Genomic DNA, 22087 nt, shown 5'->3' on the forward strand with positions numbered 1-22087 from the left:
TCCCACCTGCCCCCCTCTCCCAGGTACGCACAGTATTAGGCGCTTCCTTACACCCCTCTGGCTCGGCCCTCCTGACGTTTTCATCTTTGCTGTCACCGCAGGAGCTGATCACCGCCTGGTACATCGGATTCCTGGTGCTCATCTTTGCCTCCTTCCTGGTCTATCTGGCCGAGAAGGACGCCAACTCTGACTTCTCCTCCTACGCCGACTCGCTCTGGTGGGGGACGGTGCGTGAGGGTCTGTGCAGGGCTGCCCTTCTCCCTGGGACCCTCCCCTGCGTGACCATTGTGACCCTGACTCAAGGTTGAGCGGGCCTGTCTCTGTCCTCTCTGCTAAGGCTGGGACCCCCTGTGACCAGCCCCTGTGTTAGCCCCCATCCTGCCCCAGTAAATCTGCTTGTGCTTCATGTAGTTCCCCACCAAGCCCTTGTGACCTTACCCCTGACCAGCATGGTGGAGTGATGGGGAGGGATCCATCTATGCCCCTAACCAGCCCCTGTGAGTGACCACAGGGCACCGCCCTCATGATCAGGCTCCCACCTGCCTGTGTCCCAACAAGCTCTTGTGGGTGGCTCCCGAGACCAGCCCTGAGGGTAAACTGTTTGTGTCCCCAGATCACACTGACAACCATTGGCTATGGTGACAAGACACCGCACACGTGGCTGGGCAGGGTCCTGGCTGCCGGCTTCGCCTTACTAGGCATCTCCTTCTTTGCCTTGCCTGCCGTGAGTCGCCATCCATTTAGGATCTCCCATCCCGGGGGAGAGAGGTCCTGGGGGCAGAGCCTGCCAAGCCCCTAGCCCCCATTTGCATGGATGGGAAAGGGACATCTCAGATGGGCAGTGATGGAGACCTTCTCTGCCTTTTGCTGTCCCCCCCACACCCCCCCCCAACCACGCCTATTCCCCTAGGGCATCCTTGGCTCTGGCTTTGCCCTGAAGGTGCAGGAGCAGCACCGGCAGAAGCACTTCGAGAAGAGGAGGATGCCTGCAGCTAACCTCATCCAGGTACAAGACGCCAAGGAAGCATGAAATGAACTGGTGTATCAACTCTGTGTGTTGACCCACGCGTCCCAGTTTCGCAATTGTGGCTCCACGTTGAGGCTCAGAGAGCAGATGTGACTCTTCTGGGGTCATGTGCCAAGTCAGAGGCAGAGCTGGGATGCTAACTGGGACTGCTAGAAACTTCTCTTGCTCCCTGGGCTCAGTTCAGGACTCACCAGAGCTGCCCCACTGTCCAGCTCCAGCCCCAACTCTACATGGCCTGCATTGGAATGGGGCCTAGGGCCTCTTGTCCTGCCACCCAAAGGTGCAGTCATCAGTAAGCTCATTCCACAAGCACTCACACAAATGAATGTTGTAGCTATAAACTGAGATTAAACACTTTGAAAGAAAGAAATTGTTCTCTGAAGAGTGTTTAACAGGGTCCTGGCCTGATCTGACCTTGAGGGGGAACTCAGGGATGATGACCCTGGGAAATGGACACTCGAGTTGAGAGATGGAGGACCGATAGGAGTCAACTAGGTGTAGAGGTAAAGGGGGGAGCATTCAGGGTAAGGGAACAGCATGTGCAAAGGCCCTGTGGTGGAGGGGAACATGGTGTGTTTGGTGAACTGGAAGGAAGCTAGGGAGGCTGGAACAGAAAGCTCAAGGAGGAAGGGTTTGGGGAAGTGGGTGAGGGCCAGACCCGAAGGCCACGGGGAGGAGTTTCCCATTTTCCCATTTTCCCATTTTCTTAAGAGCAGGGAGGAACCACTGACAGGTATAAAGCAGGAGTGGGTGACATGATCAGATTTGTGTTTTGAAAATAGGTGAATGGATTGGAGGGTGACCCAGGTGTGTGTGTGAGATGATAAGAGGCTCTGGCCACAGTGTGGGCAAGGCAGGGCGCCGGGTGACCTGACTGGCATAGCAACAGACGAGATGGGGAGAAGTGGGCCGATTCTGCATAGTTCGGAGGTGAAGTTAGCGGCATCGGGAGTGAGGAAGAGAGTGAGGGACATGTGTGGGGGGTGACTTCCAGGTTTTTGGCTTGCCCAACTGGATGATCGATCGCCTTCCTCCCTCGAGGGGGGACCAGATCTGAGACACGAGGAATGTGAGCTTGGCTGGAGCACGTGGAGTCTGGGGGGCCTCAGCCCCTGAGCAGTGATGTTGACGAGGCAGCTGCATATGCGGGTCTGCGGCTGAGAGGAGAGGGGTGTGCTGGGCAGAGAAGGCTTGGAGCCGTTGCACCTGGATAGTAATGAAGCCCAGGGCACGGATGAGTTCACCCCGCAGGGAGAGGAAAGACGGAGGAGACAAGATGGTCCAGAATGCTTAGGAACCCCAGCAGTTAGTGACAGGGCCCGCAGAGTTGAGCCAGTCAAGGAGACAGAGGAGGAACAGCCAGAGGGGTGGGAAGAAAACCAAGGAGCGTGTGGTCTCAGTTTCCCCCACTGTGCTGCGGCATTCTGATAGGGCATGGGCTGAGGCAAGGGCTCCAATTTTATATGAGTCTGTGACTCAGCCCTGGCTTCTCTCGAGTCAGGGTGTGTGCAAGAGAAGCCCCTGCGGGAAGTAGTTCAGGGAATACTGGCACATCCCAGCTTGGCCTTCTCCCAGCATGCCACCCTCGCACTCCCTAATCCAAGTCTGACTCACCCCCACTTATCTCTCCTCCCCAGGGTGGGAGCCCCTCCCCATCCCTGCTATCTCCAGCCACCAGCCCAGCCTTTCCTTCTCGGCGTCCCTTGGGGCATAATGGCCGTTGTCCCCTGCGAGCTGGCCTTCCAAGGGGCATTGTAGGGGCAGGCGGCTGGCACTGTCCAGGCCAAGAGACAGCTGGTATTGTGGTGCCCATAATTAATGAGACAGCTCTGGCAGCTGCTCCCCAGCTCAAGCCAGGGGCCTAGGCAAGCAGGAAGTAAAAATATTCCTGTCCTAGGAGGGTGCCTGGCCAGTGAGGTCAGCAGTGGGCAGTCCCTTAAGGACAAGAGGCACCCGAAGTGGTGGGGGGGGGGGCATCCAGGGCTCAGTTGTGCTCTGTCCATGCCTCCCTGCCCTCCCTAATCACCCCACTCACAGTCTCTCCTTGGCTCTTCTCGTTACCTGGAGGGAGAGGGACAGTCCTTCCTCTTGTCCAGCCCTCATCCCTCCCGCTGCAGAGGAAATCCTGCAAATCTGTGGATGCTGAGGGGTTGGTAGGTGATGCTCTGATGCTCTTTCCTTCCCTCTTCAACCCCATGGGCAGGGACAGGCAGCTGCAAAAGATGGGGTGGACTTATTAGTAGTAATTATAATTCACGCGGTCAGTATTTATTCCCCTAACGTTTGCAGAGCACCTACTATGTGCTAAAGGATACAGCAGTGATCAAGACATGGCTTAGGGTCTAGGGGGAGAGGAAGACATTAATCAAATACACAATGAATGGAGATTTACTAGCTGTGGTTGGGGGAGGTACCAGGAGCGTTCAACAGGGGAACCCTGTGTTAAGTGTCTTCCATGTGCCAGGCACTGCACTTGGCATTTAATACACATTTGCCCTTTTAATCCTTATGATACCCTGTTAGGTAGGTAGTATTACATCCGGCTTACAGATGAGGAGACAGGGGCTCTGCAGCTTCCCTTAATTTGTCCAGGCTAGTAAGGGGCGAAGCTGGGACTGGAAACCCATGTCTGCCTTACAAAACCCCAGCTCTTCCCTTAGACCCCTGGCTCGGATGCCCACCTGATCCCTACCTTGCGGAAGTCTGTCTGGTCCTGCTGATGGCTATGGAATTGAAGCTGGCCTCTGGCTCTGAGTGCCCTTCAGCCGACCCAAGGACTGGGTTCCTTCTGAGGGGCTCAGAGGCTTACCTGATGCTTTGTCCCCCTCCCCCTCCCCCTTCCTCTCCCTCATTCGACCAGGCTGCGTGGCGCCTGTACTCCACCGACACGAGCCGGGCCTACCTGACGGCCACCTGGTACTACTATGACAGTATCCTCCCATCCTTCAGGTAGGCCCTGCCTTCCGGGGGGTGGGGGGGCGGGCGGAATGGGCAGGCGTGGGCTGGTGGTAACACCCCTTGGGGACAAGTGGCTGGGACTCAGCCCTGGAGGGTGGGGAAGGGGTGATGGCTCCCGGAGGCGTTATCGGGCTGGCTCTGCAAATCCTATGTAACGCAGAGCCCGGAGTGTCCTCTCTCCCGCCCTGTTCTGCCCCAGGAAGGCGGTGGGCACTGGGCATGGGGTGGAGCCCTGCCCCATGGGGCTGCACCCCGGTTTCTGGAGAGCTGGCCGTCCGTAGGCTGACCCACAGGGCTGCCGTTCAGGGCGGTGGGCAGCCAGCTCATCTCCCCTCCGAGCTGAGGGTAGGGTTATTCCTTACCAGCCTGGCATACTGCAGCCGGGTAGAGCAAGTGTGGGAGGGGCAAGAACGCGTGTGCCAGAGTTGGGTTCACGGACACACCCCAGCACCCGTGTGTGTGAACGTGACCCTATTTTTACTGGCCCTAGCACCCGGAAGTGGGTTCGTCCCACTGGCCCAGGCCAGGGTAGGACTGCCCCCGGGGGTGGCTCCACGAAGAGGATTATTAATAGCCATCTCCGAGGTTTGTGTGGCCAGGTGCCTGGCCAGGCCCTTGGGCAGGAATGGAGACCACAGAGTGTGGCTCAGTCCCGCGGGCAAGCGGGGATCTAGCACGAGGCTGGGCTAGGCTGCTGTGCTCAGCGCTTCTGCGCACAGGTCTTTTTCCTGATTAGTTCTCCAAGAGCAGCTCTTGCGTGATTCCACTCACCCCTACACCTGGCTCCCCCTCCCTGCTCCCTCCTGCCTCCAGGGGCTTCCTAGGGGAGGAACAGGAGACAAGGGGCTGGGAAGGGGGGCTCCACTTGACAGACGCAAGCTCCTACCTCAGAGACAGGGGTTGTAGAAGGAGCCTCCCTTTCCAGGGGTAGACTTGGGGAGTGGGGCAGGGGCTGGTTTGTTAGAAGTATGGTGTATGTGAGGCGGAGGGAAGATTTGGGGATAGTGTTGGGCCCTCCAGTAGGAGGAACAGAGCTTGGTATGGAGATTCTAGGTCCATGGGCCTGCTGCTCCTTGGAGCTCAGTTTCCCCATCCATACAATGGGAAGGCAGAGGGGAGATATCCTCCTTGGGTTATGGAACCAGGAAATGGCCTGGAGGCTTAGGAAGAAGCTGAGCCCCAATCTGGTCTCCAAGAACCCAGTGGCAGGAGTGGATGCTGCAGGAGTGGGAAGCCGGGCTAGCTACCCAATCAAGTCTCTCTCCTGCGCCTCAGTTTCCCCCTAAGATCCCATTGGATCTGGAGGGTGAGGATTTCAGGGCTGCCGCTGGCCTCCAGGGAGGCACAGTTTCACGTCTGGGCACTCTGCTTGATGAGCAGAGAGGAGGCTGGATTTGAGCTCCCACTTGCCACCTTCTGAGGGTGCCCTCAAGTTGTGCCCCGCCTGCAAAACCGTACCCAGCAGCCCTGAGGATTTCCCAAGAACTGTGTGCAGAAAAGGAGGGAGGAAGGCTCGTCTCTCCCACCTGCGACCCTGCCTATTCTGGCTTGGGGTGTTTGGTGAGCACCTCTAGAGGCAGAGGCTGGCAGGATCTGAGCTCTGGAGCTCGTTGCCCACCAGGTGAGCGGGTGGTGCCACGGCCCTGCCTGCCGCTGATGGCGCCCTCTCCTGCAGAGAGCTGGCCCTCTTGTTTGAGCACGTGCAACGGGCCCGCAACGGGGGCCTACGGCCCCTGGAGGTGCGGCGGGCGCCGGTACCCGATGGAGCACCCTCCCGTTACCCGCCCGTTGCCACCTGCCACCGGCCGGGCAGCGCCTCCTTCTGCCCTGGGGAAAGGTAGGGGCCCCCCGGGGCCGCCACCTCCTCTTGCTTCTCCTCCTCCTCTTCCATTCGTTGTCTCATCCTCTCTCAGACCTGCCTGCAGCCACCATATGGGTGTCTGGGCCTGTTCCGGGGACTCCCCGGCTTTGTCATGAGGCCTGGGTAGTTGTCGTCGGATGGCCTGACAGGTACAGACGGAAAGCCTCCCTGCAGAGGCCAGGCTGGACTCACCTGTTTGTCACCTGGGGCTCTAAGGGTCTGAGTGGGGGAGCTATCCGCACTGTCCTTTCCCAGCACCTCCTCCATTCATTCCATTGTCCTCTTTCTTTCTCTGTTTCCGCGTCCCCCTCACTCTTCCATCCCTGCACCCCCATCCCTCCTGGGCAGCTGGAGAGAGGAGGAGGCCGCTGGCCACAGGTGCTTACGGCTCAGGTAATCGTGGGCACCATTCTGGGGCATGAGGGCAGGGAACCCCCTCCCCCAGCATGTTCCTCTAGAAGGGGCTTGCCCCTGAACTTGCCTCTCGGGAGTGAGGAGCCAGCTGGAGAGAGAGCTCTGTGCCTAAGAACCGCTCTAGGACCTACGTAAACTCAACCAATGACTAATGCTCTTGTCTTGTGCAACCCTTGTCCACAGCTTGGCTAATCCCAGAGGGTCCTCTTGGGATGCTCCCATAATGCCTTTCTTCCTTACTGAGGGACATTTTGCTGCTCGTAACCTTCTCTTTCCCCTTAACCTGTCTCTCCTGGAGCTTTTGCATCCTGAAAGAAGAACAAAGAAAGAACGATGCTTACCCCCACATAAATGTTCAAAAGAGTGGAGTTTCAGGCATTTTTGGATAAGGGAAGCTCACTAACTCACAGTATGGGAAAGTGGCCGCTCCCATAGAAGTGTAGCTTTGAGGTCAAGGATTCAATCCCCCCTCATTCCTCCCCTGACCCCTCCCCATCTCTTTCTTTTGTTTCATCTTCACACATCATCCCTGATCAGCCAGGTAGACATCTGGGCGTTGAGACTCAGTTGTGATTCTGAGGCCAGGACCCAGAACAAGGGAGGGGAGAAGAGACCAGCCATTCAGTGATCAGAAGGTGGCATGGTGAAAGTTTGTCTCTGCTGCCTGATGCTGTGTGTCCTTGAGACAGTCACTGAGGGACTCTGGGCCTCTGGGTCCTAGGGGGAACATCAGCAATGTTTAGGATGATCAGGGGCTCTGGGTTCTCTGGGTTTCTGGGCTTAAAAGGCCTGGGGAACAGGGAGGAGGGAGTGTTGGTGCAAAGGATGCTGGGAACGACATTGCTTCCCTCTTCTCTGTGAGGGCATTTCTGGCCAGGGGCCGAACAGGAAGCAGGGAGAATGAGGGTCCCTCCAGGTCAGGGGGTAGAAGGAGGGGCAGCATGACTGGGCAGGCCAGGCTGGGAGCTCCCTGGAAGAGAGTCCCTGGTGCGGTCCTAGCCGGATTCTCTTGTCCCTGCTTGAAGGCCCTTCACTGTCCTCCCCGACCTCACCCAACCACAGCTTATAGGTAAGACTCAAGAGTTTTGGAATTTGAGCAGCCCTGCCCAGGGCCTGAACCAGTGCTCTCTGGAGCGTCTGGTTTGCTCTGGTCTCACCCTGCCTGGATAGAAAGGTACTGAAAATTGAGACTAACCCGGAGCGGAACACCCCTCCCTCCCACCGCTGCTCCAGGACTCTGCGTCCCCCAAAGCCTAGGACCAGATGACTGCTTAGGGGCTTGGCCATCACTAACTCCCAGCCTTGCGTCTGTCTGCCCTGGAGTGTCTGTGTGGCTGGGGCTCATGGTGATGGTGGTGGAGTGTCCCTTCTTCCCAGAGACCCCAGGGGTTAGAGCTGTGACTTCTAGGACATCAGTCATCAGGCTCAGGCCAAGTGGGCATATCCTCACTCTTGGCTTTCTGGACCTATGGGGTGGGTACTCCAGACAGGACCCCCCCCCCCCCACACACACACCCACATACACTTATATACTCCTCCTCATTGGTCATCCCCTTAGTGCTACTTGTGGATGGACCCAGGCTGAGCACGTTCCAAGACTACAAGGAACAGAACTTCCTGGGGGATGGTATTGCCAGGGTCAGCACCTCCTCTCTTTGAGGTTTCTCGATGAGGCGCTAAGTTGGTATTTCTCAAGGCATGGTCCACTGACTTCCTGAATCAGCACCTGTGGGGTGTTTGGTCAAAATGCAGATGCCCGGATGTCTCCCCAAGCCCACAGAAGGAGAATCTCTGGAGAAGAGGCACAGAATTCTGCCTATTTAACATGCTCCCCAGGAGATCCGTGTGCAGATCCTGAGAATCTCTGCATCCTGGGGATGCGGGCTGGAGGATGATTTGGGTGGGGGTTCTTCTCTCCCACCAGCCACAGGAAGCCAGCCCCATCCTGGCAGCCCCCCATGCTCTGCCCACCTGCCCCCTCCCCACTAACCTGTTTGTGTCTTGTTCTCAACTTCCAGCCAGATGTTTAGTAATAAACGGAGTTTCTTTCGGATCCACGCCAGCTGGAGACCGAGGTACCCCCTCGCCTGCTCCTCCTGTCCCCACTCCTCCTTGCCCCAGCCAGTTCGGGGGCTGGAGAGGGGGACAGGATAGGCCAAGGACAAGGTGCATGTGCCTGCCGCCTGCCGTCTGCCTTGGGTCCCTGATGAGCCTCTTACCTTCCTGGGGATGCCTCTGCCAGGTCTGGGGGGCAGACTCTGGAGGGACTCTGCCAGGAGGGACATCTGTAGGAGCCTTGGGATGAGTTCTGGCTCTGCCGCTGACCCCCGTGTGATCTTGGTCAAATTGCTTCCCTTCTCTGGACCTCAGTTTCCCATCTGTGGAATGGGCAGATTGAACTAGAGGCTCTCTGAGGGTCCTTCCCACTCTGACTTTTGCCGGGCTTTGGGTTTAGCTTCCTGGCTTCCCACTGCCCACCTAGGGACCTAGAAGATGCCTGAAGGAGCTGGGATTGGCACTTCTTCTGCTAACTCTAGAGCCCAACTCTTAAAGCTGCATCACCACTACCTTCCTTGGTACCTGCCCTGTGCTAGGCCCTGCACTAGGGACACAGTGATGAATAAAATGGTGCCTGGAGCGTTGCAAAGAGCAATTACTATTCAGTGTGATGAATGCAACAAAAGGAGGAAGCAGAGGGGCTACGGAGCCAAGGTCAGGCACTTCACCTCCCAGAGGAGGCCCCAAAAGGAGTGGACGTGAGGGAGGGCATCCCAGGCCAAGGAAGCAGCGTGCACCAAAGCAAGGAGGTGAGAGAGCACAGCCGTGGGAAGGGAGCAGGCAGCCCAGTGTGGCCAGATTTGAGAGTGGTGGTGGTGGTGGGGGGGGGGGTCAGGAGTGAGGCTGGGGGCAGAGCTGGATCCCGAAGAACCCCAGAGCCCTGCATGAGCATCATCCTGTAGGCCCTGCCTGGCAGCCTGGGCTCACTGAGTCTCGGGTTTCCCCAAAGTGCCTCTGGAGCTTTGTGGGGTTGAGGGGCCCAGGAGTAGATGGGTGACAGAGCTCCTGGCTGCTTATCCAAGATGCAGTGCTTCTTAGGAATAGGGCTCTGGATCTGAACCCGGCCACCACTCACTAGCTAGGGGACCGTGACCATAAGCCCTGGGGGCCTCAATTTCTTCCAAAGTAAAACACGGATGGTAATAGCATCTGCTTCCACTCGAACTGGGCCTGGCTCATAGGAAGTGCTGTATGAATGGTTGGCCTTGTTCAATGTGGTATGTTGAGCAGTTAAGATCTTATTAAAAAAAAAAAAAAAGCTTGGAAACCATAGCTGAAGGAAATGGGAATACGCCTGAAGGGTTAAGCCAAGACGTCGCTGGGTTAGATCTGCCCCTTTGCAAGGTGACTTCAGCTATGTGGGCATGATGGCCAGGAAGGACAGGGCCGGAGCAGAGGGGCCAACATTGAGGCTGCCTCTATAGTCGTGAGAAGAGGGGCTTTATGCAGCACCAGAGGGGTAGGCTGCCTCTTCCCCGCGTAAGCTTGGCCTTCGGTATCAGAATCCTTAGAGTCATTCCATGTGGAAGCGAGCATAGGGGTGGGTCCAGCAAGGCAGTCAAGGGCAGCTTGTGCCCAGAGCTTGCCCCCACCTCCCACCCAGGATAGCCTCAGTCAAGCCTACCCCATCCGGGTTCCAGGCACCAACAGACCCCTGAGGCCAGTTTCTCAACCTCAGCACCATGGAAGTTTGGTTCGGATCATTCTTCACTGGTGGGGGGGGGGGGGGGGCTGTCACGTGCATTACGTAGCCTGGTTTAGCAGCCTCCCCGGCCTCAACCTGCTAGATGCTGGGGGCAGCCTCCAGTGGGCCAACCAAAAATGTCTCCAGATAGTACCAAACGTCCCCTAGGGAGTGAAGGTGCTCTCAGAGAACCACTGCCCTAGACACTCTCCTAATTGCTAGTCCCAGAAAAAGAACACAGTCTCTCAAGTCAGGAAAAACTGGGTCCTGGTCCTTGCTGCATCCACAAGGGCTCTGTGACTTTGAGCAGGCGGTTTTACCTCCTTTCCAGTCTGTAAACTCCAGTCTGTAAACGTGGAGCCCAGCACACAAAGTGGCCAAGAGAGCTGGGAGGGCCAAGGCATTCAGACAGGACCTCGAGTGTTCTGAGGAGCTTGGGAAGGGAAGGAGCACTTCTGATGTCCACCGTGTGCCAGGTTTCTTTCCATTTTGTTTGAGCATTTAGGCTCCAGAGAGGCTGACGTGAGCCATTTCCTGGGCCCTGCCCAAGGAGCTGGAATCTAGGGCCACCCCTGGGAAAACAGTGCCTCCTTCTGTTGCGGAGGGGCCCAGGGCCTCTGGCTGGAAAGTTACAGAACCCCACAAACCAGGCTGGAAGCTCCTTCAACCATCACAGCATCAGAGCTGGAAAGGGACCTTTCAAGGCCTCTAGTGCAAGCCTCCAGATCCGTTCCTCCCTAAGTCCCGCTGAGAGCAAGCTCAGTCTTGCTTGCACACTTCTCATGACAGGGAGGTCACCTCCTTCTCCCAGAACGTCATTGGAGTGATGTGCCGGGCGCAGAGATCCGGGGTTCCAGGCCCTTGGCTAAGTGGCAGGGCCTTCTCCACCCCCCTCTTGCTCTCCCCCTTGGAGGAGTGGGGGACAAAGGAAGGGATTGCACGGGCCGGGTGGGTGGGGGGTGCTTGCCAGCATGAGGAGAGCCCCAAGGAATGGCTCTGCAGAGGAAAGTTTGGGAGAGCCAACCTCAAACTTTGGTTGGAACCTTTGGGATGCATTGAGGGGATCCTGGGCCAGCAAACAGCATGCTGGATTGTGGGGCTGCCTCGTCCTTCCCTTCTGATATCCTCAGGGCCCCAATCCATGACCTATGTAACCTCTCCCTTCTGGGCAGAGGCCCCTACTCCTAAGGATGGCCCTACATCCTGGCTGCCTTCCCGAAGGTGCCCCTGGTTTCGACGTCTTCCTCACCGCAGCACCTTGGCTCTGTACCCTGGACCCCATGCCCCAGGCATGGGGGACCCTAGCTCCCACCCAGCCCTGAAACCAGAATCCGTCCTCTGCTTAACTCTTGACCCGAAAGCCCCTAACAGTAGGCGACACAGTTTCCTCCCCCAACCCTTGCCCCACCTTAGGCCTCCTCTAAGACTGGCTGGTGCTCTCCTGAGCCAGGGCCCCAGACGTTTGGGGTGGAAGGGCCCCCAACCTGGGAAGGTCCCCACAGCAGGGAGGCAGTGGTGACACCCCAGGGCATGGGATGGGGGATGTTTGCCTAGGTCCTATTCAGACAGTGATAACACGGTCCTTGAAACTCTTGGACACAGAGTTTCTGTACCAGGTACTGGCTAACCTGGGCATGTCCTGGACAACCTGAGGCCTCCCCGCATCTGTCTTCCTCCAAGATCTGGGGGGATGTGGTGGGGAGCTGGGGTGTGGGAAGGGAAGTCTGAGCACACACACAGACATGCACAGGTGTGTTCCCGTGCACACAGACACGTGTGGGTGTTGTTGAAATGGGGGTTCATTAGGCAGTGGGGGGTGTGGGTCTGGGAGGGAGGACATCAGTCCAGGTGGGCAGAGCTCAGGCAGTGGAGACCACAGAACCAGGTTACAGGCCTTCACCGGGAGGCTGGGCACCAGGCACGTCTGGGGCAGATATGAGGGCCCAGTAGCTGGACCCTCTGTAGCCGGCACACCGCGCCCTGTAATAGGGGCACTATTTACGCCGAAATCTGCGTGGTGCGGACCTTTGCACCGTCTGCAAAGCTGCACTAGGTCCTAAAGCCCTGACCTGACCGGTGTGGGATCAGAGAGCTCTGGCAGGAAAGGAAGAAAATGTGGACACGTGTCCACACCCTGGTACCTGGGTACCCACACCGTCACATGTGCACACACGCACGCACACAGACACGCACACGTGCACAAACACACACCCTCGACTCCATGCGGCCTGCCTCTGTGTACAGTGAGGACCCAGAGGCCTTTCTCAGTGTGCATGGCCAGGTGAGCCTCTCCACCCCTCAGCAGCCTGTCTGTGCCCAAAGGGTGGCCATCTCCACCTCTACCCACCCACCTGAGCCAGACCCAGCTCTCCCATCCTCCTGTCTGTCTCTGACTCCCTTCTTGGGTCTCTCACTCCTTCCGTCCTGACATCTGTCTCCTGTGCACCCCTTATCTGTCCGCGCAATGAGGGGTGGGAGATGGGGGTAGGGAGGGGATCGGCTCAGACTGACCCTGCAGCAGCTTCTTGTAGGAGTCAGGGTCCCCCTCACCACACCCTTGTTCCATCCCCAGAGTCTCCACTTGGTGGAGAATCAAAAGCCAGTAGCCACGCCCAAGTCCTAAGTCAGCGGTGTCCCCACGCACACCCGCCCCCAGCTCCAGCTAACTTGGCTCTCTCCCCCACCCGACCTGCCCTGCCAGCAGCCGGATGGCCATCAAGGACCGCATCCGCATGGGCAGCTCCCAGCGACGGACGGGCCCCTCCAAGCAGCACCTGGCACCTCCACCGATGCCCACCTCCCCGAGCAGCGAGCAGGTGGGTGAGGCCACCAGCCCCACCAAGGTACAGAAGAGCTGGAGCTTCAATGACCGCACCCGCTTCCGGGCCTCCCTGAGACTCAAACCCCGCACCTCTGCTGAGGGTGAGCCCCTGGGGGTCTGGGACCCAGGACCTAACTGCATGGGGGGCAGGGTGGGGACACAGTCCGGGCTGGGGGCAGAAAGACGGTTCTAGTCCCAGCTCTATAGCTGATGGACCATCTTTGGGCTCTGGTCTTCTGGTCTGTGAAATGGGTGTTGTGACACCTGCTTTGCTGGCCTCTGGAATCAGATGAGAATTCAGAGGGTGGCACTTGGTAGTGGTTAAGAGTACAGGCTTTGGAGCCCGGCTGCCTGGGTTTGAATCCTGGCCTTTGCCACTTATTGGAAAGTTACAGAATCCCACAAACCAGTCTTTGGGGGGGGGTGGTGGTGCTGACCTATGGGAGTCTGGGCATGGCTAGTGCCCAGGGCCTCTTCTTCCCTGCCCAAGAAGCTGCCTGGCCTTCCCCCACTCCGGCCCCCCCCCCCCCCCCCCCATGGAACAAGGATAGTATCCCCTCTCCATGCAGCGTACTGGCCTGGGAAGAAGCATTTCTCTTCCCCGGGGAGAGAATGACTTGCTTTCCAGGGCCTTTCCCCCTTGTCTCTGGGGCTAACTGTCCTGGTGGGACCGTAGGCCTTCCTCCAGGGCTGTGTGTAATTTGCCTCAGGCCAAACCAGATGTGCCCTAAAGCAGCTTCCGCTCACCTGGCCACTGGGCAGATTCTTACTCTGGTCGTAGGGCAGATGGGCACGCAGTAAACCAGGGTTTTCCACCCTGGGTAAGGCAGCTAGGGAGGCAGGAGCCTGGTCTGCCTCGTGCCCCCAGGAAGGTTCTGCACCCTTACTGAGCCTCTCTTTATCGGTATCTCTAAGGGTGGTTCGGCAAGTGGTGGTCGGGGTTGGGAGTGGCCCCCTTCTGCTGCCACCACTCGGGCCCCCTGACTTTGCAGAGGGCCCCTCGGAGGAAGTGGCAGAGGAGAAGAGCTACCAGTGTGAGCTCACAGTGGACGATGTCATGCCTGCCGTGAAGACGGTCATCCGCTCTGTCAGGTGAGACTGAGGCCTGAGGTGCCCCCCCCGCCGGCCCCCCAATCCGTCTGCCACCCATTGCTGCTCCCCGTCTGGGGCCTGCCCTCATGGCCAGGCCTGGCCTAGCTCCCGGGCACACCAGCTGCTGCCCGCCTGGCACCCTTGGCGGTGCTGGCTGGCGGGGGGCCCTGGAGTATGGGTGGGGTGGGAGGGGCATATGGCTCCCAGCAGGGTTTGCTCATCCCCTTCACGTCTGGACGGCCGGCTAGGTAGGGCGGTAGGCTCGGCTGCCCACCACGGTCCCTCTCCTACCCCCGTGGTGTCCTCTCTGTGTCTCTCTCCTCTCCTCACCCCTTTCTCTCCCCCTAGCTGTGTACCAGCTACCTACTCTCCCTGCGTCTGTCCTGTGTGCTCTTTCCCTCCATCTCTGTGTCTCACTCCATCTTCCTTTTGCTTCTGTGTCTCAAAGTTCCTCTCTCTCTCCTTGGGTGTTTTGATCTCAGCTTGTCGGTCTCCCCCAGGGCTTGCTCTAGAGCAGTGCTTTTTCAAACCACAGGTCCCAACAGTTTGAAATCAACTTAGTGAAATCAACTTAGTGGGTCACGGTCAGCATTTAAAGAAAAAAAGAATAGAAAATAGCAGAGTGCATCCCCTGTAGGAAGGATAAATAATGTTTATGAAACCTACATTGAAGTTGTGTGTGTGTGTGTGTGTGTGTGTGTGTATCCTGGTTTCTGATGTAAAATGTATTTCTTATGGTGGGTCTTGGTTAAACGAGTTTGAATATCCCTGCCCTGCTGACTCTACCGGCTGTCTCCCTGCCTTGACAAGAGTGGGCCAGAGTCCCCCCCGAGCCCTTTAGCCATGGCTCAGCCATCATCTAGCCCCCAAGCTTCTTGGCGTGGAGTCCTGGCCTAGACTCTGTCTCTGGCCTGCAGCTCTAGCTCCAGAGACCTCCTTCACCCCCAGGCCTTCCAGACTCACCTCCTCTCTTCTCTGGCTGATGCATCCACCCACAGGCTCTTTCTTTTGTGTCCTTTGTAAAATCAGAGTCAGCTGGGTCCCCCTCTACTCCCCAGAGAGTCTGAGGCCTCTCCCCACCCCCTTTTCATACATGCTGTCTCTCCCCCTCCAAGTGAGGCTTCTGGAACACATCGCCTGAGCTGCCACATAGCCTGGGTCAGCTCTCCTTGGCCACCCCACAGAGCAACTCACACCCAGCATACCCCAAACCTGCTCCTCCTCCCGTGTCCCCATTTCAGGCAGGGGCACCACCATCCATCCTGTTGCCTAAGCCATGGGCATCATTCTGCACTCAGACTCAGAAGCCTTGATGTCCCTTTTTGTCCTGAATTGCTCTAAAGCTGCCAGCTCCTGGCTCAAGCCCAGCCCCTAGGTCTAGTCTTCCTGCCCAAGACTCTGCCCCTCCAGGGCATTCTCCACACAGGCTGGCAGAACCATCATGCTAACATAGAGGAAACCACAGCGCCCCTTCCTCAGCACCCCAATTGCTCATTGCCTGATCTCTGCCAGGGATTCAGGGCTCTTCTGAGTACCTCTTCCTCCTACCCACCAGCCTCCTTTGCAAGGCCAATCTCTTTCTCTGTCTTCTGTGCCACCCTACCTCCCTAGGGGGCGGGGGGGGGGGGAACTGACCCCTTATCTTCACATTCTGTTCCAGCTACTTTGAATGGAATCTCACTCATATGCCTCCATGTCTGTCTGTGTCCGGAAAGCCTCCCTTCATCCTCCTCTTGCCTTGGGGATGGAAAGTATCACTCTCAAGACTTGTCCTCTGACCTCTCCAGCTGAGGTCCCCCTTCTCCTGGTCCCAGACTATGAGAGGTCTCTCCATTCCTTGACACAGCCCTTGTCTCCCCATAATTGTGTGTCCTGTCTCCCACCCCAGAGCAGGGCTCTTGAGACCTGGGGTTGGATCTGATGCCCCTTGGGTACCCAGGGTCCAGCACAGTGGCACTAACAAGCATGTGTGGGTGAAAGCAAAAATGTCTTCCCCTAAGTGGTCTTGATCATCAGTGTTCACAGATGCCTGCCCTGTGTCCAGGGCAGTCCCTGGACTGCCCAGGCAGAAACCAGGCCCAGTCCCTGACCTCCCAGGCAGATACAGGCACATTAAAAACCAACCAACCAACCAACCAACCTATGAGGGCTGAGGGTGGAACGTGGTGGGTAGGGAAGGAGGCTGGGAGTCTGACCCAGCAGAAGCTGTTTGCGGTGACCCAAGCAGAAGATCCCCTCATGGTAGGCAAATGGTTAGCAAAGGGATGGAAAGGGGGCTGGGAAGGAATCCCCTCCCGCTGAGACCCCCCTCTCCCGACAGGATCCTGAAATTCCTGGTGGCCAAAAGGAAATTCAAGGAGACGCTGCGACCGTATGACGTGAAGGACGTCATCGAGCAGTACTCGGCCGGGCACCTGGACATGCTGGGCCGGATCAAGAGCCTGCAGGCTCGGTGGGTGCTCCGGCAGTGAGGCCGTGGCCCCAGCCCCCACCCAAGGACTGCTCGTGGGAGCCCCTCCGCTCGCGCCCAAACAGAGCCCCGAGCGCCCCCTAGGGACCGCGGAGGGAGCTGGAGTTTTGGCCTGGGCAAGGCCTCTGGCTTGCAGCTCGCCACTGAGGCTCCACCCTGCACCTGTTCCAAGCCTGAAGAAGGACCCAGGCGCAGGTCCTCTGTGCGAACCCTACTGACCTGCACTCCTCGGGGGACGTCTTTAGATGACTGTTTCCTGGTCCTAAAAGAATAGGATGAAAATAATCAGTGATCTCCCATCTCCCAAGGGGATAGGCAGATTGTCCTCAGTGGGACCCACCTCTGGCCTCTGGGACCCTCTGGCACCTCTTCTCTCCACCTAGCATATAGGAAGAATTCTTGCACCAGGACCCTAATCACCTACACCTTTCCCTTCTCTTGTGGCCTGAATTATCACTGCCCATTCATTCACTTGTTTCCTTAAATAATCGTTGGGCTTTTGTTACTTGCCAGATAGTGAGGCTCTGGTGGAAAGCAAAATTCCCAGCCCCCGTGGAGCTTTGATTCTAGTGGAAGGAGAACAGATGATAAATAAGTGAAACTAGACAATGTCAGATGATGATAAAGGCTCAGGAGAAAACTAAGGGTTAGGGTGTTGGGGATTGTGATTTTAAATAGGTAAGCTGACATTTGAAAAAAAAAAAAAACAAACTGGAGGTGGGGCAACCAGCCCTGTGGCTGTTTAAATAAAGAGTTTTCAGAGGTAATAGCAAGAGCAAAGACTTGGGCAGGTGTCTGGGGTATTGTTTCAGGAACAGGAAGGAGCCCAGTGTGTCTGTTCTCTAGCCCGAGAGAAGTAGGCAAGATTAGAAGGCGAATGGCATTTGGACTGTTTAAAGCCCTGTAGGCCACTGCAAACACGCTGGCATTCATCCACGGGGAGATGTAAGCCTTGGAGAGCTCTGAGCAAAGGACTGACAAGATCTGAGTTACATTTTAAAAGGAGCACCCTAAGTGCTGTGCTGAGAATGACCTACAAGGGAGCTAGGGTAGAAGCAGGGCAATCAGTAAGGAGGCTACTTCAGATGTCCAGATGTCCAGAGATGATGGGGACTTGGACCAGGGTGGCAGCAGTGGAGGTGGGGAGAAATATGCCGACTCCAGATATATTTTGAAGGTAGAGCTGACAGGGTTTTCTGATGGGGTATAGGAGAAAAAAAGAGTCAAGGCCTGAAGCCAAGGGTTTTGGCTTGAGCAACGGGAAAAAGTTGCTGTTTGTCGACACGGAGAAGGCAATGACTGTGGCACGTCTCGCTCGGGAGAGTTGGGGAGTGTTGGGTTATGATGCCCATCGGACATCTAAGTGGAGTATTGCTCTGGCAGCCAGACAGAGGAGTGTGGACTTCCAGGGAGAGGTGTGGGCTGGAGATACAGCTTTGGTACCAACAACGTACAGAGGAATTGCAAATCTGGAACTGAAGACGTCGCTTCGAGTGAATAGAGAAAAGAGGTCCCAGGAGTGAGCCTTGGGGCCTACAGTGTTTTGTGGCGGGAAAGGAGGAGGAACCAGCAAAGAAAAGTGAGAAGGAGAAGTCGGTGAGGAAGGAGAACTGGGAGAAGGTGGTGGTTTCGGCCCCAAATGAAGTGGAGGAGGAAGGGTGATCAGATGTGTCCGAATGCTGCTAAAAGGTCAAGTTTAATGAGGCCTCAGAACTGATCATGGAATTTAGCAACATGGAGGTCATTTGGATTTTGACAACAGCAGTTTTGGTGAGATAGTGGGAATGAAAGCGTGACCGGAGTAGGTATAAGAGAGAAAGGGAGGAGAGCAGTTGGAGAAGCGGACAGAGATAACATTTTCAAGAATCATGCTTGTAAAGGAGAGCAGAAAAATCAGGTGGGAACAGCTCCAGGCTTGTCCACCTTATAACCCACATCCCCGCTTGTGTCTCTCCCTCTTTTACCTGTCCTCCCACCAGGCAGTGGATTTACTTGTCATGTTCGTGTGTGGTGCCTTTGCTCGGCTAGTCTGAAAACACTCAAAGCAGGGGCCCAGGGCCCTCCATCCACCTGTCTCCATTTGTCAGGGGCAAAATGGTCCCTTCTCCCCATTGCGGGCTGTGTTTCCCCGTTCAGCAGGCAATCTAGAGTTCTCGAGTGAGGGACGGGGCGGGGGTGGGGGGGGCGTGTGACTGGGTGCTTCGACGCCCAGAAGGTTACCTTCTTCCACAGGGTGGACCAGATTGTGGGCCGGGGGCCGGGGGACCGGAAGGCCCGAGAGAAGGGAGACAAGGGGCCCTGTGACACGGAGGCAGTGGATGAGATCAGTATGATGGGACGCGTGGTCAAGGTGGAGAAGCAGGTGAGTATGGGATGGAGTTTCGCTCGTATGGCGGAGCTGGTCGTTGACCAAGAAGCTCCGGAAGGCTGCGAGGTCCAGCACAAGGGGAGGGTGCACTTCTCAGCCGCAATCCAGAGCACCCTCCGGGGAGGCCCCAAGCAGGGCAGACGCGTCCCGGGCCCCACGATCCCCGCCCCACAGAGAAGCCGCGCCTCCTAGGAAGTCCGCCCACTCCTACCTGACGACCCCGATAAACCCACCCTTTTCTGCCAAGCCGCGCCTTCAAGTCGCTAACGTCTCAGATAAACCCGTCTAAATTTCACCTGTTTCCATGTAACCCCGCCTCAGTTGTCTGTCTCTAGCTCCCGGACTATTCCAACCAATCACAACTAAGTTTCCCTCCGGGAATACCGCCCCCCCCCCGCCCCCCCCGCCCCCCCCCGCCTCGCTTCCCTCCTTCGTCCCGCCCGCCGGCCAAGCTCCGCCTTTCCTGTCTCACCTCCCGCGGGAGGAGCCGCGTCTCCCAGAAGCGCCCCTCCCCGGCCAAGCCCCGCGTCCTGGCCCCCGCCCTCCGCCCCAAACCCCGCCCCCGCACCCAAGCCCCGCCTCCAACCGCGCCCCGCCCCCAGGTGCAGTCCATCGAGCACAAGCTGGACCTGCTGTTGGGCTTCTACTCGCGCTGCCTGCGCTCTGGCACCTCGGCCAGCCTGGGCACCGTGCAAGTGCCGCTCTTCGACCCCGACATCACCTCCGACTACCATAGCCCTGTGGACCACGAGGACATCTCTGTCTCCGCACAGACGCTCAGCATCTCCCGCTCGGTCAGCACCAACATGGACTGAGGGGCTTCTCAGGGGCGGGGCAGCACACGGCCAGCCCCTGGGCCTGGCGCTCGGACCCGCCCTCTGAGGCCTCCGGACTCCTCTCTTACTTGAACTTGCTCCCTTGTGGGGAGAGAGGCCACACGCAGTATTGAGCTGCCTGAGTGGGCGAGATACCCGCCGTGGGGGTGCCAGCGACCCACCCCACCTCAGGAGCGTGAGATGCCAGGCCGCACCGAGGGCAGCCGCCGCAGCTGCCCCGCGGCCTCCTCCGCCGCCCCCCCCCCCCCCCCCCCAGTGCCCTGCCCGTTCCATCAAGGCCCGACACAGCCCGCCTGGCAGGGGCACTGTCCCGGGAGTGAGAGTGGGGCGCTGGGGTCCTGGGCCCTGACCCAGCTTCCAGCTATGCAAGGTGAGGTCTCTGGCCCGCCCTTCGGACAGAGCAGGGAAACCCTCCCGCCAAGTCCCCGCCCCACTTGGGGGTGGGCCCAAGGTGCCCATAGGTACCGACTAGCAAAGGACCCTGCCACGAGGCAGTTGGGCACCATATATGCAAACTATGTTAAATATGCAACTTTGGGGACCCCCATGGGGTCCCTCTGCCCCTCCCTCCTTGGGAGATGGGCCTCCAGCAGTAGCTGGTCTCAGGCTGCTTGGCCATGACCCTCATCCCTGTTCTTTGGCTTATCACCCCCTCCTCACCCCGCATGGGGCCTGTTTGTTTCTCCCTTTCCTCCCCAAGGGCAGTGCTTGGGCCTTTCTTCCATTTTGCAGGGACCCTCTCCCAGAGGCTCCTTCTTCCTGCTGGATGTCCACTTCCCTCCTTGGCCCTCCAGACACCTTTGACAGCACAAGTTTCTGTATTTGCCCCCACATCTCTCATGGACAGTGCCCCCATGGTCACACACAGTTTCCCCAGACATGCAGAGAGTCTCTCACACTCACAGTGATGCACACAACCACACACGCTTGGAGACACAAGCACACCGCCCCTCAGCCTCTCTTGGGCCTCTGCCGCTGATGCCAGTGGGCGGGCCTTGCAGGGTGATGTCCACCAAGAGGGAGCCTGCCACTCCATCTGGGTAGGGGAGGGAGCTCTGAAGTGGCCCCAGGCCTCTCCAGGCCTCACCCCAGAGTTTTACCAGTTCCCCTTTCTCAAGATCTACTTCTCACCAGTCCAGGAGCCCTATCTGCTGCTTCTGCTGCTCCCAAGGGCCCTCCTTGGTGTCCATACAGCACAACTCAGGCCTCGACCTCAGGGGCCTGGACAGCACTAGAAAGACCCCAGGCCCTTCCCCAGCGGGGGTACCAGGCCTGCTTCCACCTAGGCTTGTCCCCTTCCTAGTCTTTCTCGCTCTCTGGGACAATAATGATGCATTTAGCAAGTATTTGTCGGGCACCAGCTGCGTACCTGGCACTCACACGCACTGTTTCCCCTCGTTCCACACCCCGCTCTCCACTTCAGTTGGCAGCCCCCCCATACTGGCATAAGTACCCCCCCATCCACTCCAGGCCCCCAGCACCTCTTTGGTACTCCCTATCCTCCTGTCCCTCTTTTGTGAAGCCAATGCAGGTAGCAGGAGGGTGATGGGTAGTGGACCAATGGTGACCCTCTGTGGGGTGCCAGGGAACAGGGGCTCAGCCCAGCTGCCTGCGTCTCATGACTGGGGACCTGCATGCACCAGCGCCAGGGCTGGGGCTGGGTCTTCTCAGCCCCATGGTGCCCAGCCTCTGCCCCAACATACCCTCTGCATGTGACCATCATGTCCTGGATGGAGCCTGTCCTGGCTCACCTCACCTGCACTGTCCCCAGACAGCTACCCTCCATCCCCTCAGAGACAGAGCTGTGGAGAGGGGCAGGAGAATGGGATTACCCTCTGACCAAAGGAGACTTGGGATGAAGCCTTCTCTCCTTCCACGATCAAGGTTCCCCCACCAACCCAGTTCTCGGATATGCAAGTACCTCACTTTGTTAACTTATTAACTTATTGGTTTCATTAAAATTTTCAGTAGGAGGTGGTTGCTTTTGGCTGTTCAGTGGCTGTGGGGTGGGGCACCTCGTCTGGGGGTGGGGATGAAGAAATTTGAATTAGTCAGCACCCTTTTGCTTGTAAACAAAAATCTAACCCGTTATAGCTTAAGAAAAAAAAAAAGAAAGAAAATGAAACTTATTGGCCCAGATAACTAAACTGTCCAAAGGATAGAATTGTTATAGGCACAGCTAGATCTAGGTGCTTTAACATGTCAGGGATCTGTCTTCTGTCTCAGCCTCCCTCCCAGGCAGGCTGACCTCTCATGATGACCCCTGGCACTTACAAATTTACTTTCTCTTGGCTTAGGGCCCCAGTGAAAAGTGAGTACCAGCTTCCTAATCGTTTGTGTCAGTCAGGGTCCAATTAGGAAAACAGAAACTACAATTTTTTTTTTAAATGTTTGTTTATTTTGAGAGAGACAGCCAGATCACAAGCAGGGGGAGGGACAGAGAGAGAGCTGTCAGCACAGAGCCCGATGTGAGGCTCAAACTCACAAACCGCTAGATC

The 22087-nt window shown here is 57.4% G+C and overlaps 1 protein-coding gene across 1 annotated transcript in view; it reads left to right on the forward strand.

Annotated features, from left to right (window-relative positions):
• The window catches only part of KCNQ4 (potassium voltage-gated channel subfamily Q member 4), a 51395-nt gene extending 31827 nt beyond the window's left edge, over window positions 1–19568 (forward strand). Inside the window, exons 5-14 of the mRNA XM_042952167.1 lie at window positions 102–227; window positions 614–724; window positions 911–1006; window positions 3888–3976; window positions 5661–5822; window positions 12704–12924; window positions 13816–13915; window positions 16236–16367; window positions 18618–18747; window positions 19356–19568. Of these exons, the coding sequence (XP_042808101.1) occupies window positions 102–227; window positions 614–724; window positions 911–1006; window positions 3888–3976; window positions 5661–5822; window positions 12704–12924; window positions 13816–13915; window positions 16236–16367; window positions 18618–18747; window positions 19356–19568 (1380 nt within the window). The remainder of the gene's footprint in view (window positions 1–101; window positions 228–613; window positions 725–910; window positions 1007–3887; window positions 3977–5660; window positions 5823–12703; window positions 12925–13815; window positions 13916–16235; window positions 16368–18617; window positions 18748–19355) is intronic.
• The last annotated feature ends 2519 nt before the right edge of the window (window positions 19569–22087 follow it).

The sequence above is a fragment of the Panthera leo genome, chromosome C1, assembly GCF_018350215.1.
Source record: "Panthera leo isolate Ple1 chromosome C1, P.leo_Ple1_pat1.1, whole genome shotgun sequence".
Taxonomy (NCBI): domain Eukaryota; kingdom Metazoa; phylum Chordata; class Mammalia; order Carnivora; family Felidae; genus Panthera; species Panthera leo.